At 43.2% G+C, this 20100-nt stretch overlaps 1 protein-coding gene across 1 annotated transcript in view; it reads left to right on the top strand.

Annotated features, from left to right (window-relative positions):
* The window catches only part of col7a1l (collagen type VII alpha 1-like), a 131978-nt gene that overhangs the window by 54121 nt on the left and 57757 nt on the right, over positions 1 to 20100 (top strand). Inside the window, exons 14-21 of the mRNA XM_080207870.1 lie at positions 1532 to 1651; positions 3014 to 3157; positions 5526 to 5660; positions 9599 to 9745; positions 11811 to 12041; positions 15439 to 15578; positions 17231 to 17354; positions 18243 to 18386. Of these exons, the coding sequence (XP_080063996.1) occupies positions 1532 to 1651; positions 3014 to 3157; positions 5526 to 5660; positions 9599 to 9745; positions 11811 to 12041; positions 15439 to 15578; positions 17231 to 17354; positions 18243 to 18386 (1185 nt within the window). The remainder of the gene's footprint in view (positions 1 to 1531; positions 1652 to 3013; positions 3158 to 5525; positions 5661 to 9598; positions 9746 to 11810; positions 12042 to 15438; positions 15579 to 17230; positions 17355 to 18242; positions 18387 to 20100) is intronic.

Here is a 20100-nt window from a genome sequence, read left to right as displayed (position 1 = left end):
GGAGAGCGACACAAGTTGTAAACATAAACAGTTAGAATTCTTCACAAAGGTGCAAGGAACATTCTAACTTGTCAGAATCCAAACGAAGTGTCATGTGGGCACAACAGGGGAAGCTATTAGGATCTAAATTGGAAACATGGAAGACAGTGGAACTGATAACACAGATCAATATTGAACTGTTAGGATCTTCATGAGATATGTGGACCTTCAGAACTAAGACTTTCCAATGAAGCCTGGGATAGCAATGGTTTTATGTATGTGTACTGGATGATAGTGGTCAGTGCATCATTCGGTTGTTGTAATCATCTGAGTTTCAGATGCTACAAGCCCTTACTGTCATGTCTGTTTTCTTTGCCAATCCAAATGATGCTTGTCCACTATCACAGTTTCATTCACGTGTTGATGTAAACCAGAAATTAAAAAGGACCAAATGTAGCTTTCTGTTTTAATATCTGTAACTAGGAGAAAGAAACCAGCAAACATGATCATAGTTGAGAAAACTGTGATCTAAAAGTACCCTAAAAAGAAACTGCTTCATACTTATTAACTTATTTTTTATTGATTTTCTTTTTATAAATTATTTACACAAATATTGGGATGCAGTGAAAAGTATTGTTTCTTGTGTGCTATTCAGACAAAGCATACCATTCGTAGAGCACATAGGGAAGAAGGAAAGGGTGCAGAATATAGTGTTAAAGTCATAACTAGGGTGTAGAGAAAGATCAACTTAATGTAAGGTAGTTCCATTCAAAAGCCTGATGGTGGCAGGGAAGAAGCTGTTCTTAAGTCGGTTGGTACGTGATCTCAGACTTTTGTAAATGTTTCCTGACTGAAAAAAGTGGAAGAGAGTATGTCTGGGGTGCGTGGGGTCCTTGATTACACTGGCTGCTTTTCCGAGGCAGTGGGAAGTGTAAATGGAGTCAATGGATGGGAAGCTGGTTTACGATTGGGTTACATTCACAACCTTTTGTAGTTCCTTGCGATCTTAGTCGGAGCAGAAACTGTACCAAGCTGCGATACAACTAGAAAGAATGCTTTCTATGGTGCATCAGTAAAAATTGGTGATAGTCGTAGCTGACATGCTGAATTACTTTAGCCTTCTGTGAAAGTAGAGGCATCGATGGGCTTTCTTAACTGTAGTGTCAGCATGGATGGGCCAGGACAGATTGTTAATGATCTGGATACGTAGAAACTTGAAGTTCTTGATGGTTTCCACTTCATCCCCATTGATGTAGACAGGGCCATGTTCTTCATGTTTCCACGGAAAAGATTTTCCATTCCTGATCATTACTCACGATAGTGCTGTAAAGGAGTATGTGGGGACACTAGATGAGTACAGGCTGTAGCTGGTCTATGATACCTAACTCCCAGGAGTGCGATATTCTTGCTTTTTACATTCACAATGACCACTTACACAAATAGACATGATCAGTACAACCATACCCCAGAAAGAGGTGGTGCCTTTTGGACCAGGGAAGGACATAGAATATTTGGGGAATTGAATTAACTGATGGCTTATTCTGTATTGCAGTTCCACTTGGCTATGTATCAAACTTCAGAGTAACCACATATACCACTTCCTCAGTGTCTGTGGTGTGGGGTACTACTATTGGAGCAACTGAGTATCAGATAACATGGAGCCCAACATCAGGTAAATAAAGAGAAACTGTCTCTCTAAATTGTGTGGCTAAGGGACATCTTTTGTTGGTGATTTCTCTGATGTTTATTTGTGGCTGCAAGCAATGATTACTGTTGCTGAATCATTTTGTTCACATTATCTAACCTATTTGCTTAAATTCTTATTAACTGCTTCCACAATATCTCTTCTATCTGTCCTCACTGTTGCTTCTTTGAGGGATTCTGTAACATTTGCAGTCCGTTGAGTGTGGAAGATTAAAGGGAAAACTAATCCAGATGTTTAAGACGATTAAAGAAGTTGATGGGTAAAACAGAGAGAAACTATTTCCTCTGGTTGGGAGTTCCAGAACAAGAAACAATCAACCTAAATTTTCCAGCTTAGTGTCAAAGTGCAAACAAAGATGGGATTTTCATTTTGGGGGAGTGTGCTAACAGCAGTTGGGCCTGAAAAAGAGTTTAAAGACACCAACAGCGGCTTTTGGATGCCAAGGAAGGCTGTTTAAAAGGCTATGAGTCTGTACCAATTCTTCAATAGAGCATCTTATCCCGGCCCTATCCCGTAACCCCACATATTTACCCCAATAATTCCCCTAACTTATGAGACCATAAGACATAGGAGCAGAATTAGGTCACCTAGCCCATCGAGTCTGCTCCGCCATTCAATCATGGCTGATACTTTTCTCATCCCCATTCTCCTGTCTTTTCCCCATAATCCCTGATCCCCTAATTAATCAAGAACCCATCTATCTTGTCTTAAAAACACTTAAAGACCTGGCTCCACAGCCTTCTGTGGCAAAGAGTTTTATACCCATACACCAAAGGGACAATTTAGCGTGGCCAATCAACCTGAAGTGCCTATCTTTGCTCTAAAAAAAGGAAGATTGTGATTGACTTGATAGAGGTCTGTAAGATCATGAAAAGCTTTGATAGGTAGTCAGAGAGAAAATGTTTTCATCACTTGATGGGGAGATCAGAATTAAAAACCATAAACATGAGATGGTCATTAATAAATCCAGTAGGAAATTCAGGAGAAATTTTGTTTCCTGGAGAGTGGTTATAACATGGAATTGTTACAAGAAAATGTAATTGAGGTGAATGGCAAAGCTGCATTTAAGGAAAAGTTGGATAAAATGCATGAGGGAGAAAGAAATTGAAGGATATGTTACCGGGATTGGATGAAGGAGGATGGAGGTTGCCACTGTGAAACGTAAATACTGACCCAAATGTGCAGAGCTGAATAATCTGTTTCTGTGCTGTAAATGCTATTGAGTTCTATGTAATCAAAGCATTGACCTGACTGCAGTAATAGTGAGTCTGTATGAATCTGTCCCAAAGTCCTCATATTTCAACGTGTTTTTTCTTTTGCTAGGGAGAGGTGTTACGCAGACTGAATATGTGGATCGCAACACACTGTCTTACCACATTGGAAACCTGAAGCCTGAGACTCACTATAAAATTAGCATCAATGCTGTGTATGGGAACTCCGAGGGACCTGCTGTGTCTCTATCTCAGATGACAGGTGATGTGTGAAAGGGTTAATAATCACACAAGTTTAAAAAGCACATTTCACTGAAGCTGCTAAACTCAGTCACATAGGAAAAAAACGTGAAAACCACAGGTCTTGATCAAAGCAGACCCAGGTAAAGATTAAGGACCATTCAATTGAACAATGTGCTGCTCATTGTTTATCCATTAAGACAAGGGACAATGGAAAGGGAGGTTGATATACCATCGGACAGAGATATAGCAATCATTGTTTGGTGATATAATTACGAAGACATACACAAGTTATAATTGGACAACTATATCCTTATGTATGCATGATATAACCTTAATCAATAACTATGATTGGATAGAGGTAACTCCTATGCTTTTATTGGTATATGCTGATTACCTGTAATCAAGTTTGAAACTCTGACTGCTTGTGTATTTCTGAATTCTGCACTCTGACTGGCCTTGATGACTTAACTGGAAGTCCTATAGCTAGAGTCTTTAATAAATCTTCTTGAAACCACTCTGCAACTTTGTCTGGCTACCTGAGGGGGACGATAGTTTTAAATGCAACAATGAAAACATTGTGACAGCCCCGTAATATGAGTGAGGTGGACAGAGAGCCACTGGTAATATCTTCATTTCTATTCATTATGGAGAGAAAACTGGGACATCACTAGAACAATATTGGGTCAGATCTCAAACAATGATGAGACAGAGTATAGGAATGAGATAGAGAATCTGGTGAACTGGTGTAGCAACAATAATCTCTCCCTCAATGTCAACAAAGCGAAAGAGATTGTCGTTGACTCCAGGAAGCGTAAAGAAGAACATGTCCCTGTCTACATCAATGGGGATGAAGTAGAAAGGGTTGAGAGCTCGGGTTTTTAGGTGTCCAGATCAGCAACAACCTGTCCTGGTCCCCCCATGCCGACACTATAGTTAAGAAAGTTCACTAACACCTCAACTTTCTCAGAAGACTAAGGAAATTTGGCATGTCAGCTACGACTCTTACCAATGTTCACAGGTGCACCATCGAAAGCATTCTTTCTGGTTGTATCACAAGTTGGTAGAGCTCCTGCTCTGCCCAAGACCACAAGGGAACTACAAAAGGTCGTGAATTCTTCACGCAAACCAGCCTCCCATCCATTGACTCTGTCTACACTTCCCACTGCCTCAGCAAAGCAGCCAGCATAATTAAGCACCCCGGTTATTCTCTCTTCTATCTCATTCCTTCGGGAAAAAGATGCAAAAGTCTGAGGTCACATGCCAACCAATTCAAGGACAGCTTCTTCCCTGCTGCTGTCAGACTTTTGAGTAGACTTACCTTGCATTAAGTTGATCTTTCTCTATACCGTAGCTTTGACTGTAACACTACATTCTGCATTCCCTCGTTTCCTTCTCTATGAATGGTATGTTTTGTCCGTATAGCATGCACAAAACAATACTTTTCACTATAAGTTAATACATGTGACAGTAATTAATCAAATCAAAATTGAGGTTTAAAGAGTTACATTACAAGGACAGAAAACATAAACTTTGGTTTGCATTCCCTTGACAATAACAGACTGAGGGGCAGTCTGAATTGAGTGGCTAAAAGCTAAATAGATGTCAACAGCACAGATACGGAGAAATAATTTCTTCTGATGAGGGAATCGGAATGAAGGGAAATAATTGAAAAATAGGGATAGACCTCACAAACGAGTGAAATCAAGGAACAAATTTTCTCTCAAAGACTCATGGATATCTGGAACACTTTCCTCAAGTAGGCTGTGGTCGCTGAGGGAAAATCAGTTTTCAGGACTAATATTGATATCCTTCTGTTAGCTGGTAAAAAGGATGTTGAGCAAAGGCTCCGTATGTGTTTGATATACAGATAGGCCATGATCTAATTGAGGGGCCGAATGCTCCACCCATTTTCTTTTATTTTTGAGCATCTGGTTGAAAAGTCACAAACCTTTGCGCAAGACACTACACAAGCTGAACATAACAAGAGAGAAGACTTGGTAATTCAAATAGCAATGGGTGGTTGATGCCACTTGAGTTTTAGAAGTCTATTGCATTGTAGATGGAAAGAAAGACAGAGAGAGCAATAATGTTCAATATTTGTGAACCCTTGAGAAGCGCTAAATTTGAGTTGGGGATTGTGTGAAGGGTCATTGTCAGCGAGGATATGCACCAGAGTCCCTGGGATCAATCTTACAGCAGTGAGGACTTAAGGAGAAGGAAGCACATTTGAGGCAAGGTATTTAGAATTTGAAAGGAATCGAGAGGAAGATTCTTCTACAATAATGACTATACTTCTGACTGACATATTCCATTGCAGGTCACATGGAGGAAGCATACAGGATTCATTCATTATTTGTAAACACAGTCTGTCCTTTCATCACTTACAGCTTCTCTGGATTCTGGACAGGTCCAATCAGTGAAGGAACTGAAAGTTATAGAAGCTGGATCCAACAGCTTAAAACTCTCCTGGAAGAAGATGCCTGGCTTCTCAGGATATAGAATATCTTGGGCTCTACTGCGAGGTAGGTGTTTTGACTTGATCACTTGCACCCTTGTAATATGGGATTTAACTTCTCCCTGCATTTGCCTATTACATAATTCGTAAACTTGTTTAGGAGACAACCAAACATATTCACAGTTGAAGTTAAGGTGAACTCCACCAATTCCCAGTCGATACGAATGATGTTGGGTAACATGGAATGAGAGACAGAGAACGGAGTTTCACTACATAGAACATAGAACACTACAGCACAAACAGGCCTTTCGGCCCACAAGTTGCGCCGATCACATCTATACCTACCAAGCCATAGAATTATCTGTAACTCCCAATGCCATTAGATCCCATATACTCATCCAGAAGTCTTTTAAAAGACCCCAGCGAGTTCGCCTCTACCACCACCGATGGCAGCCGATTCCACTCACTCACCACCCTCTGAGTGAAAAACGTATCCCTGACATCACCTCTGTACTTGCTCCCCTGCACCTTAAACCTGTGTCCTCTCGTAGCGACCATTTCAGCCCTGGGAAATAGCCTCCAAGAATCCACCCTATCTATTCCTCTCAACATTTTATAAACCTCTATCAGGTCGCCTCTCAATCTTCGTCTCTCCAGGGAGAAGAGACCTAGCTCCCTCAACCTATCTTCATAAGGCATGCCTCCCAATCCAGGCAACATCCTTGTAAATCTCCTCTGCACCCTCTCAATAGCTTCCACATCTTTCCTGTAGTGAGGCGATCAGAACTGCGCACAGCACTCCAAGTGGGGTCTGACAAGGGTCTTATAAAGTTGCAGCATTACCTCCCGACTCCTAAACTCAATCCCTCGATTAATGAAGGCCAGTACACCATACGCCTTCTTGACCACATCCACCACCTGCGAGGCCGATTTAAGAGTCCCATGGACCCGGACCCCAAGATCCTTCTGCTCCTCAACACTGCTAAGACTCCTACCCTTGATGTTGTACTCCTGCATCCCGTTGGTCCTGCCAAAATGGACCACTACACATTTATCTGCGTTGAAGTCCATCTGCCACTTCTCCGCCCAGTCTTGCATCCTATCTATGTCACGCTGCAACTTCTGACATCCCTCCAGACTATCCACAACACCACCAACCTTCGTATCTTCGGCAAACTTACTAAGCCATCCCTCCACTTCCTCATCCAGGTCATTTATGAAAATGACAAACAGAAAGGGTCCTAGAACAGATCCCTGGGGCACTCCACTAGTGACCGACCTCCATGCAGAAAAAAACCCATCCACAACCACTCTCTGCCTTCTGCAGGCAAGCCAGTTCTGAATCCACAAGGCCAAAGCCCCTTGGATCCCATGCCCTCTCACCTTCTCAAGAAGTCTTGCATGGGGGACCTTATCTAACGCCTTGCTGAAGTCCACGTAAACCACATCCACTGCTCTTCCTTCATCAATGTGTTCAGTCACATTTTCAAAGAACTCAACTAGGCTCCTAAGGCACAACCTGCCCTTGACAAAGCCGTGCTGACTATTCCTGATCATTCTAAACTTCTCTAAATGCTCATAAATCTTGTCCCTCAGAATCCTCTCCATCAACTTACCAAGCACTGAGGTCAGACTCACCAGTTGGTAATTTCCTGGGCTATCCCTGTTCCCTTTCTTTACGGAACTTGTCAATTGCATTTGTGACTCTGCAGCCCATCACCCATTTTATATCCAAACAAATTGATCTTCTGCTTTAATCTATAAAGCAGAAAATAATGTAGCATATTATTCAGCTATCATGCTTGTGCAAGAAAGAGCTCCACTCTTTCCCTATTGTCCTGCAAATTATCCACATCAAGAAGATGCAGCCACTTTGCTGCTTACGCTCATTAATTTTCCTTTGATGTGTAATGGTGTAGGGATGATCGGCACAGTGTGCTGGTGCAGTGGTGAATTGCAGAACTTCCCTATGCAGATTTCCCAATCTCAGCCTGAAGTGGGAAAATGGGAGTCTGAGTTCATCCGTGTTATTCCCTCGGTTGATCTTTGTAAGATTTGCAGAGAAATCCAGGCTATGAGCTGTATCCCATCTTTATTGGATGGGGAAAGCATGAAGGATCTCAGGGTTCAAATGGCCAAAGCTTCCCCCAAAGGCAGAGCAGCCATGCTGTGGTGCCACTCCACATCACCAGGAAAGTCTCACACTTAGCCCAAGATCAAAGGCCACACTGGATACACTAGTGGCCGATTGCATCAATCAAACTGTGCCTCCTGGGAACACGATCAGAAGTACAGTACTTCTGATATTCAGGTCAGCCATTTGAAAATGACGTTGATGGGAGCTGTCACATCCAATTCAGTCACCCATCTGGCCATAAAAAGATCAGAAGGTTTCTAATTTATATATTTTTATCTATTTATAAGGTGAGTGACTGACTGACTGCGTGAGTGAGCATGCGTGCTTCAGAATTGTGATGACAGCATTGTTGGGGAGAATATTTTGTGTGTGTTTCTCTATTCAATAATGTTGAGGAATCCTGTAACACAAACATTGCTTCCTGCACCCTATATGACAGTGCACTCTGCAGTACCCCTGTGAAACATGGCCCTTTGTTTCCTCTGGTCAGTTCTTCCTCTATTGAAGATGTTCACTCCTGGTTGAATAGAGGCCCATTGTTACAGTGCCCAAGTGGCTGCTATTTATATTTGAGCCTAATTAGTGAATGTCGACATGCTATTTGCTCCTAGGGACATCACACATCCCTGAGCCTAATTCCGTCTTCTCTGAATAAGCGCGTGTATTTCCAGCATGGGACACTACACAGTGGTTTGGAACTGGAATCTCAGTCAATTCTCCAAACCCAAAGGTACTACAATCTCCTCTAGTTAACTTAGAAAAAGATTTGGGAATGAACGCTGAACTTTGCCAGTTGTGTAGTTTTATCCCTGGATAAATTTGGTGAATCATTAGTGGAAGGGCAGAGAGTTGGGAGACATTCGCCAGCTTGGGTCACATTCTCATCCCAAGCCCTGGGAGTGAATGGACGTCACAGTGGATGAACTCCCTGGAATTTTGCTATTAGTCAGGAGCCCCCCTGGAGCTGTGGGATTGGATTTTATGATCCCCTGCCGAGGAGGTGTGAAGACAGAGGGGCTTGTAAAATCCAGTGGTTGGCATGCTCACTGTCTAACTCCACCTCTTCCACCACTGCAATCACGCCAGCAGTGGGGCTGGCATTGGGTGGCCTGTCAGACCAGCTGAGGTCCTTAAGCAGATGATTAATTTCTACTGGCAGTTAACCAGTGATGGAAGAGCTCCACACTGTAGCCAACTGGGCAGGTTTCTCTGCACGAGCTGGTGATGGGTGGTGAGATTCCTCCTTAAATGGCCCCTCTGAGCCCATCAAAGCTCCCAAGGCGTATCTCCCCCACGTTTCCTTCCCCACATTGGCCTCTCAAACCCCAATCCTCAGCCCCCTTGCTGAGCCTCCCCAAACACTTGCAAAGTTCCACTACACCGCAGCTCACCTCCCCATCGCCTGAGTGTAGTACTGCAGCACCCCATAGAATTCAGCCCGTAACCCTGAAATTCACTGACCAGCTGATGGAAACTCTGCTGATGTTTGTAACCAGACGTTCCACTTCAGGCTGTCAACCCTTCAAAATTTTCCTGCAGTCTCCAGCAATTAAAGATTAATCTCCAAGGAGCCACTGTGAGAAAATGCAGCAGCAAAATCAAAGATGTTTTAGAAGTAAAAATGTGTTTTTTTTTAATTTTTCTGAAACACTTTAGCAATTAATTAGAAGGATATTGAAGATTGGAACAGAGGCTGAGATGAAACCTTTAACAATGCATCCAGCAAAGTTGGTACTCCAATTTCCACCACGCTTAGGGCAGAGTTGCCAGAATGGAGATTGGAGAGCTCCGATTCCTGCCTATCGTTCTGTACGTGAACCCAAAACAGTAAAGAATATTACACTACCACTATTTAATTCTCTCTTCAGGAGGTCCTGAGAGGACAAGAGTTGTCCCAGCTGACACAACGCTTTACGTGATAAGTGGATTGGAAGAGAGTTCCACATACACCATTCGAGTCTCAGCTATGGTTGGAAGCAGGCAAGGAACACCCATAGTTGTCTCGGCCCAGACACGTGAGTGCAATTATCATTGTAGCTTAAGAAGCTAGGCAGATTCCGAGCTATGTCGAGGGAAAGACCTCAAACATTGTGGTTGGGTTATGTATTGGTTTGTTTTCCCCCACCTACACCATCTCGCACTAATGTCTACTTCAGAGGACGTCATATTTATGCATTGGTTTGGCAACATTAGTGGAACTCTCCTGATGTTGTCCACAAGGTTGAAGATGAGGTTAATTTAGAGCAGTACAGTCTAATGTTGTAAAAGGAGAGATTAAATGGTTTGAGCTTATCCTGGCTGGAATTCAGAAGGATGAGAGGGGTATGTAAAATCTTAAAAGTGATTGATAAATATAGACCAAATATTTCCTCTTATGGGGCAATCTAGAACAAGACATCACAGGTCTAGGTGAGAGGCGGTAGATTTAAAATTGAGATGAGGAGAAACTACTTCTCACAGAATAGTGAATTTGTGGAACTCGCTGCCCCGTAGTGCGATGGAGTCCAAATTGTTGAATGGTTTCAACAGAGAGATAGACACATTTCTAATTAAGGAAAGGGAAAGAGGGATGTGGGGGTCAGGAGGGGAGGTGGATTTGAGATTCAATCAGCCATGATCTGATTGAATGGTGGAGTAGGCTCGCAGGGCTGAATTTGCCCACTCCTGCTCCTAACTGCTATGTTCCTGTGTTCCTATGACCACTTGTCAATGCAAGCTCAGGAACCTCATGTTGATAACGGCCATTACTGTATGATGCTCCCCTAAGTTGTCCCCCGACTAGCCTGCTCTTACACGTATTTGTCCAAAGCTATGAAATCTATCAAATACAGGCTAATCAAGCAGCTGGGAAACATCCACGCTGGATTGTAGGAATCAGGAAGGACATCACTGGAATCAATAAGCAAAATAAACAACATTCTGAATGTGACAAGTTCAGAAAGCAACCTGCAGTCCTCCAGAATATCCACCAGGGGGCACTGAGGAGAACAGATGACTGTACAAGCTCAACAGCGCCATGCTCAGGAAGTGCAGTAATGTTCGGTTTAATATCATCTAAACTCTTCATTTTCAGATCTGTAGCTGCGATTGATTTCTTGAAATTTTATATGAGTTCCAATGCTTTTAATTTCAAGGTATTCTCAGTGCAATGTTTCCCAGCAGTTCATCCCAACCTTGGCTCTCGGTGTTACATAGAAACATAAAAACTAGAAGCAGGAGTAGGCCATTCAGCTTTTCTAGCTGCTCCATTATTCATTTTGATCATTACTGATCATCAAATTCAATTTCCTGACCCTGCCTTCCCCCCCATATCCATGGATTCCTTCAGCCCCAAGAGCTATATTTAATTTCTTCTTGAAATCAGACGCTTTGGCCTCAACTATGTTCTGTGGTAGTGAATTCCACACATTCGCCACTCTCTGGGTGAAGAAATTTCTCCTCACCTCAGTTCTAGAAGGTTTATCCATTTTCCTTAAACTGTGATCCCCCTAGTTCTGGACTCCCCCACCATTGAGAACATTCTTTCTGAAAATACTCTGTCTAACCCTGTTAGAATTTTATAAGTTCCTATGAGATCCACAACTTCGTCCCAGGTTTTGACCAATTCGTTGCTGGGACCAGAGCTGGAAAAAGGGGAATGCATCCCGCAGTCGTTTTAACTTGCCAAAATGACAGAAAGTGAGGAATTGTATTCAACTGCTCCTCCAGCATTGGAGACTGAGAACTCATCCCAATTCTCCCAAACGTTCTGGAGACTGGGTGCTCAGGCAATGATGTGACTCTGAATTTGACTCCATTCAGAAGGCAGCACCAGATCCCTGGACTAAATTTGGGAACTGACTCAGAAATATATGGACAGAAAGTCAGACTGTAAAGAAATGGTTTAACCACAGATTAAAGATTAGAGATCAAAAGTCTATTGGCGACAGTCTTAATTGAAATGTAAGAATAATTACTAACTCAAAATTGTTTATAGAGTAAAGGCAGATTTTTTTAAAAAAATCCTGTCTGAAATAGATAATTCCTAGGCTTTAACATCATTGCCCAAAAGAACCTGTCTCAGTTTTGATCTTTCCTCAGGCTCCAAAAGGAAATCTTCAGTCACGTCAAAGCCAGTGGTCATTTTGCCAGTCGCCCTGGCAACAAAAGCTGCCCTTGCTCCAGCGTTCCGACCCAAGGCCGGGCATCTAAACAGCAGCCAAGGCAAATTGGCCTCAGTGCCTACAACCATGCCCTCCAGGAGGATCACTGCCACAGCCTCTGCCACGACCAGGAGAGTATTGGCACCTCAGGCCTCGCAGGATACAGCTGGTAAGTAAGTGCGCATGGATCAACCGAACAAGGAAGGCAGCAGGAAATTTGTGTTCCCCCACCCCCCCCATTTGCCGAGACGTAAATGACGATGGGGGCACTAACTCCTGTGAGAGACCGAAAATTAGATTTGCGCTGGCAAGATCTTACAATGCAAGCGCCCCCACCCCCACCAGTGATACAATACATTGAATTATCATCAGTGGACCCCCCCCCCCCCCCACATTGCCTCTCACATTGCCTCTCACATTTGGAACTCCTCGGCAAGGTTTACCACAGGCCTGGAGCAATGAGAACCTGGCAAAGTAAATCCACTGAGGTAAGTACCACCCTCGGCGGGGAGGGGAGCAACATGCCCAGCCAGTACCCTAGTGCTATGGGGTGGGGGAGGGTCAGAGGGCAGTGCCAGGATATACCAGGAACAGTGCCAGAGTTGGGGGGGGGGTCTTCCTCTGGAGGGGTCCATGGGGGCGGTTTCCCTGTATCTGCGGGGCGAGTGTTGGGTTGGGGGGTGGGGAGTGGTTTCCCCGTGCTGTGGACTTCAGCGGTTGGGGGGTCTCCCCATGTGTGAGAGAGATTTCTGTGTCTGTGGGGCGGTGGGGGGGGATCTTTGGTTGTACTTTTTGTTCTGATAAATCGGTGCACCATAAAAATGGATCCTCAATTTCTGGAAGGTCAATATTGCTGATGGGGTGAGCTCCTTCAGAGGACCCAGTTCCAGCATTTTCTTTCTCTAAGTGTCGGAAAATATGGCAGGAAAAGCCGGCAGTGCAGCCGAAGAGTTGCACAATGTTTTTCTCACTGAGCCAACACCTCGAAAAAACACTGGAAGATTCTGCTCCTTGCATCACTCCTTGAGAGTTCCCAATTATGTCAGTCTTCCTGGGCCAGCCACTTACATCAAATTTATCGACTCATAATATAAAAACAAAGGACAAAGTGGCAGCTGACATCACAAAATGTTCCAAAGCTCACCCAGACAGTCCAGGAGGGACCCAAGAACAGTCCAAGTTAGGTTTGGATTCCCTTGGATTTAGAAAGTGAATTGATCAAAGTTTTCAGAATCTTAAAGGGACCTTATAGAGAAACAATTTCTATTGGGAGAATTAGATTCTCATTAGGAGATTCTTATTAACTCATTAGAAGAGTTGGACCAAGAACAAATAATGTTCCTTCTATTTCACTTTCATAGAAAGATATTTAGAGGAACTGAATATTTCTGTGTGTTTCTGATCATGTTCCCCTGTCTTGCAGCTCATGATATCGAAGTGATATTAACGTAAGATTCCCCCCCCTCCTGCTCCCCTGTTGCTGCCTGACGTTGTTCCTCCTCTCCCCTCATCTTCCTCTTCTCTTTGTTGTGGCAGTATGGCTTCTTGCTGGTGTTCAGTTCCACCAGCTTCAACTGTCCTCTGATTGCTTATCCAGCCCTTTGTATTTGAACCTTTACATCAAGCATTGAGTTGGGGAACGGGGAGGTGGGAGGCTGAGCTGCAGGACACAGCCAGCAGAGAACAATCAACAGCAAGAGTCCTGGGCCAAGAATGCGAAGGCTAAATGTAGATCCTTAACTGCTGATCTAACTGAGATCAGCTAACTCAGAACAGCATCCCTTATCTTTGAGATTCAGTCCTTGGACTATCTGTTTAACTTCTGAATCATCATTAGACCTGCCTGACTTCCCCAACACATCTCCCTTAAACTTTCCCCCTCTCGCCTTAAACCTATGCCCTCTTGTAATTGACACTTCCACCTTGGAAAAAGCTTCTGACTATCCACCCTGTCTATGCCTCTCATAATTTTGTAGATCTCTATCTGGTCTCCCCTCAATCCTAGTTTATTCAACCACTCCTCATAGCCAACACCCTTGAGACCAGGCAATATCCTGGTGAGCCTTTTTTGCATTCTCTCCAAAACTTCCACGTACTTCTGGGGAGTGTGGTGACTAGAACTGCATGCAATACTCCAAATGCGGCCAAACCAAGGTTTTGTATCGGTTTTACATCATATAAAAGGTTTTACATGAATTCCCAACTCTAATACTCAATGCCCTAGCTGATGAAGGGAAGCATGCCATATGCCTTCTTAATCACCTTGGCCACCTGTGTTGCCACTTTTAGGGAACTATGGACCTGCACACCCAGATCCCTCTGTATGTTAATGTTCCTAAGGGTTCTGCCATTTACAGTATAATTCACACCTAAATTTGATCCTCCAAAATGCATCAACTCGCACTTTTACGGATTAAACTCTGTCAGCTATTTCTGTGCCCAAGTCTCCAATCTATCGATTTTCTGTTACATCCTCTGACAATCCCTGGCACTATCAGCAACTCCACCAATCTTCATCTCATCTGCAAACTTACTAATCAGACTACCCACATTTTCCTCCAGCTCATTTATATATACTACAAATAGCAGAGTTCCCAGCACTGATTCCTGCGGAACACCACTGACTACAAATCTTCACTCTGAAAAACACCCTTCCACAACTACTCTCCGTCTTCTATAACCAAGTCAGTTCTGTATCCATCTAGCCAGCCCACACTGAATCCCATGTGATTTTAATTTTTGTATCAGTCTGCCATGTGGGACCTTGTCAAACACCTTATTAAAGTCCACATAAACTAAATCCACAGCCCTTCCCTCATCAATTATCTTTGTCATCTCTTCAGAAAACTCAATCAAGTTGTTGAGACTTGACCGTCTCAGTACAAAACCATGCTGCCTGTTACTAACTACTCCATTTTCTTCCAAATGTGCACATATCCAGTCAGTATCTTCTCCAAAAGCTTTCCCACCACCTACTTCAGGTTCACTGGCCTATAATTTGCTGGGTTATCCCTGCTTCCTTCCTTAAACAAGGGAACAACATTGGCTATTCTCCAATCCTCTGGAACCTTGCCTGTGGTCAAGAAGGATATGAAGATACCTGTTAAGGCCTCAGTTATTTCTTCCTTTGCCTCTCGCAGTAACTTGGAATATATCCCATCAGGCCTCGGGGAGGAAATGAGGGAAAAAAATAATTACTCAGGTTAATGTAAGCAGGCTCAATGGTAACTTTCAAAAGAAAATTAGGTGTAAAGCTTTCAAAGAAAAATGTACAGGGATGTGAGGAAAGGGATGTGAGGAGAGTTGGACCACTTGAATAGCTCTAAGAGCCGGCACAGGGATAGTGGACTGAATAGCCTATATTGCCATTCTGTGACATCTAGAATATGATACCACAGGAGGCTATAAAAGCTGTGTCAATTGAAATCATCTTCTTCATAGTTACCCTGGCAACTAACTGCTTTAATTTGGAGAGCAGGATATGTGCAAAGAAGTTTGGAGAGTACCAGGAATTTATAATTCCTGACCTGGACTGACTGACTACTCTTTGTTTTTTCCTGTGTCAGTTTGTGGTAGAGCCAAGGCTGACATTGTGTTTCTGGTGGATGAATCCTGGAGCATTGGCCAGGATAACTTTAAGAAGATCCGGGATTTTCTCTTCAGGATTGTCTCATACATCCCAAAGATTGGACCTGCAGGAAGCCAGGTAATAAAAGAATTCTACATTGCTGAATCTGCGGGAGCAGGAAGACATTCTGCGACATTTTGTATGTTTTCTTATGCTTTGTCATGCAGTTTGAGAGACAGAAGGCTGTTTGGCCCATGTGTGCTCATATTGGTTTCTTGTTGGATTGTCCCCCTGCTTTCTCATCCCCTCCCTAGGAATGGCAAAGAACAGAGAGGCATTGGTAATTCACAAAAGCTCTTTTAACATTTCTCTTCAACCCTGGAAAGGCTGTCATGTTAATCACACAGAAGCAAACTGGTTAGTTATTCCCTAAAATCCACCTCCTTTCTTCCGCAATCATATGGTTCTAGAAAGATGTGCCTAACCCCTAGTTGAGAGTTGTAAGAATTCTTTTTTCACTGTCTCCTCTGGAATGCCATATCGATCACCAAATAAAGAAAAAAACTGCTAACATCTAGCTTCCCTCTCTTGTTACTTGAGTTTAACTCAGTGGCTTCTCATTTTGCCATGTCTCAATATCTCAACGATCTACTCACATGTATGTTATTGATAGAATGCATTGGCCCCACAGTGCAGAAGGAGGTCATCTGGCTCATCAGGTCTGCCTCCACTCTCTGACAAAGTATCTCACCCAAGGCCTTTCCTCTGCCCTATCCCCATAGCCCACGCTTTTACCATGGCTAATCCACTTAACCTACACATTTTTGGACATTAAAGGGCAATTTAGCATGGCCAATCCACCTGCAGATCTTTGGACTGTGGGAGGAAACTGGAGCACCTGGGGGGAGGAAACCCATGCAGACATGGGGAGAACATGCAAACTCCACACCCAAGTCACCCAAGGCTGTGAGGTAGCAGTGCTAACCATTGTGTCACTGTGCCACCCCAAATAATGCTTGTAATAATATCAAAGAACTGAATCAGATTCCTTCTAAGTCCATCTCTCTCTCTCTCTAGCAAATAAAATCACCGTACATCAACTATCTTCACCGTGCCTAAGCATCCTTGTCCTTCTCTGAACTGCCTCCAATACTAAAATATCCCTTTTGAGTTGGGAAGATCTCTAAATGGGGTTTTCACAAAGCCCTATAGTCTTCAGTGACTTCAATGAACTTTTAACCAAGGAGTAGGTTACCAATTCAGACCTCCTTTAGGCTGGTCGATACTTGTTAGTGAAGCTATATCATTGGAACAGAAAAATGTTAGAAAAGTTGGTTGTACAAAAAGTTAATTTGACCAAACAAGGCTATTGTCTCCATGCACTCACATAGTCTTTTATTTGAGGGAATTGCAGTCGACATTTCCACTTCTAGCCCTGAGACACAGAGGCCTGTTGTGACAGCTTTATACGTCATCCCAGCTGAGATCAGTTGGCTGGACATAGGCCAATTATTGAGCCTGTGACCTTCTTGGTAGAACAGCTAAATTCCACATCTTTCCCTGGTGCTAGCCAAAAAAATAAATGCTATTTCTGGGATATTAAGCGCATGGCGCATTACTCCTTGTTGAATTTCTCGTTATTGTGTTATAATCTTACTGATAATCTGATAATCCCCTACTTGGTTGATGCCCCTTTCAGTGAGAATTGGTTGTGCTTTTTATCATGAGGTTGCTAGTTGGTCTCTAGCTGTTATTAACCATTCCTGTGGTTCCTTTATCTCCTGTAACAGGTTGCTGTGGCTCATTACAGTGACAATCCCAGGACAGAGTTCCAGCTTAACCAATACCAGGACAGGAATTCGGTTTTAAGAGCCATCAGGGGAGTTCAATATGGAGGAGGCAACACCAGAACAGGTGAAACATTTGAAATATTTATTGGTATGAAATTGGCAGTGGGAAAGGACAATGCTTATCTCCCCTAAAAAAGAATTGCATACTTACACTGCTTGCTTATGTTTGGGTGTAATTTGGATGCAATAATCTAGTTTCTCAACATAATGGTCTCAGTACTGGAGGAATCAGAATGTTCTGTTGGTGCTGCTTTTTCTTGAGGTACTGACATTTACAATCTATGATACCCATCGAATCTCCTTTAGCTATTCATCATCCACCTTTATTATTCTCTCACTAATCATCCCTCGTATCTTTTTACCAACCATTTCCACTATCTACCCGCACCCATTATTTACTTCCATCATCCTTCCTTAGATAACGTATGGCTGAATTGTTCTGCTTTGCCTTGAATTAATAATTTTACATTGCACAGAAAGGCGCGATCTTACCGTCCATTCGCGCCACGCTGCAGCAAAGTTGGAAAACTTTTCGACAAGCTAAATCTCTGTTCACTGTGGCAGGATGGGTAAATCCCGCTGGCATGAACAGTGGTAAAATTCCAGCCCAAATCTCTGATATCAAGAAGCTTCATTTGCAAATTTACTTGGGGGCCTTGTGCTTACCTTCTCACCCTAACTTTAACCTATTGATAGCATTATTACCTTCTCTCATCTATGCATTTGTTTTGCCCTTCCTTGCATTGTTAACCAGACTCATTTTCCCACTGGTCTAGTTAATGTTGTATATTTCACACACGTTTCTCCAGATCTGGAAGTCCAAGGGGCTTTAATATAAATTCCACTTTCTGTCTGGGATATACTTTATCCACAGCTATTGCCTGAGCACACACAGTGTGTTACCCATTTGTCCCCAGAATTCAGAGTTTAATTTTTTTTCTCTGTTTCCCAGCCAGAGGCATTGGTTACGTATTAAAGGAATTATTCCAGATCACTGCTGGGATGCGACAGAATGTCCCACACGTTCTGATATTGCTAACTGATGGACGATCACAGGATGAAGTGGAACTGCCAGCAAGAGTGGCGTTTGGTTTAGGTATGTCTGTTTGAACACAGTCCATCAACTGTTAATAGTTCACATCTTCTGATAGACCCTGAGAATGAACCTTAGTAGTACTTCAAGCCAATGGGAACTCCTGGATGACTCTCTCACTCAATGCAGTGGGAAAGTTGAAACCAGTGATAAGTCTTGGCAGCAGTTTGGTGAACTCAGTACAGAACAGGGATCTAGACTGGAACCTGATAGTGGAACACCTTCCTGAACTATTGCAGATGCCGCAGCGAGGTACTCTCACAACGCTGATAGATAGTTCCAGGATTTTGATCCAGCTAGAATAAATGAACGGTGGTATAAGTCCCAATCAGCATGATGTATGGCCTAGAGTGGGGTTTGAAGCTAATAGTGTTCTTATCTTTCAACTTTCTTTGCCCTCCTGGGCAATAGAAGGCCCTCAAGGTTGTGCCAAGCTATGTCCAATCCCAAGATCAAGCTATCCCCTCCCTATAATTCAGGAGTGCTCCATGTGACTATCCAATAACCGCTTGAAAGTTCCTAAAGTGTCCGACTCCACTATCACAGCAGGCAGTCTATTCCACACCCCTACCACTCTCTGAGTGAAGAATCTACTTTGGACATCCCTCCTGTATCTCCCACCATGAACTTTATAGTTATGCCCCCTACTAATAGCTACATCCACCCGAGGAAATAGCCTCTGCATGGTCATGGGTGTCTTCAAGAAACATTGGCAAGATGATAAATAATTGCAAAAGCTTTGTTGTATTACTAGAATCGTGGAACCATAGAATCACATCAGTGCAGAAGGAGACCATTCAGTTCATCAAGTTTGCACCAAATCTCCAAAGAAGCACCTTATCCCCACCCTATCCCCATAACCCCACACATGTATCAAGGCTAATCCACTTAACCTATTAATCCTGTTGGAAGCAAGGGGCAAGTTAGCATGGGCGATCCACCCAACCTGCACATTTGTGGACTGTGGGAGGAAAATGGAGCACCCAGAGGAAACCCACATTGACTTCTGGCAGCATAAAGAGTGAGGGTGATTGGTTCCTTCCTCAACAGCAATAGTCTCACCTTTTGTCCTGTTCTTGATCTAATGTCATGCAGACAGGGATTTGGACAGATTGCTGTTATTCCCCAAACAGTGGCTTCCACATCCAAATCATCAATAAAGGGAAATCGGGAATTGTCAGGATAAAGATGCTAAACCACAGAAAGGACGGAACTCGTTACTCTTTGGAATTCACTTCCACAGAGAGCACCGAAGGCCTGTCTTTGTAGACATTTGAGGCTAAGTTAGACAGAATTTGATTCACAAGGAAGTGAAGGCTGATGGGGAACAGGGAAGAAAGGGGGAATGAAGGCCAGAATCAGATCAGCCATGATCTTATAGAATGGTGCAGCAGGCTTGAAGGGCTGAATGGCCTGCTCCCGCTCCTACTTCTTATGGTCTTATACTTTGTTGGTTGCTTGTTGCCAATCATAAGGATGTGTTAACAAGAGCCTGAATAGAACTCAAGCACCCTCTCAGCTACCAACGCAGAGAGAGATAATGATGCAAGAAGCTGTAAAGAGGAAGAGGAAAGGTTAACTGCTTACGTAAAATAAAATAGAAATTTCTGCTTATCTGAAATAGGTAAGACATTTTGAAAGTTCCATGAAGGCTTTAGATAGACTAATTAAAGAGAAACTGTTTCCTTTGGTGGAGGGGCCATTAAGCTAAAGACAT

The sequence above is a fragment of the Carcharhinus amblyrhynchos genome, chromosome 19, assembly GCF_965287045.1.
Source record: "Carcharhinus amblyrhynchos chromosome 19, sCarAmb.v2.hapA, whole genome shotgun sequence".
Classification (NCBI taxonomy): Eukaryota; Metazoa; Chordata; class Chondrichthyes; order Carcharhiniformes; family Carcharhinidae; genus Carcharhinus; species Carcharhinus amblyrhynchos.
Note: the sequence above shows the minus strand (reverse complement) of the source record. Positions and strands in the feature narration are given on the sequence as shown.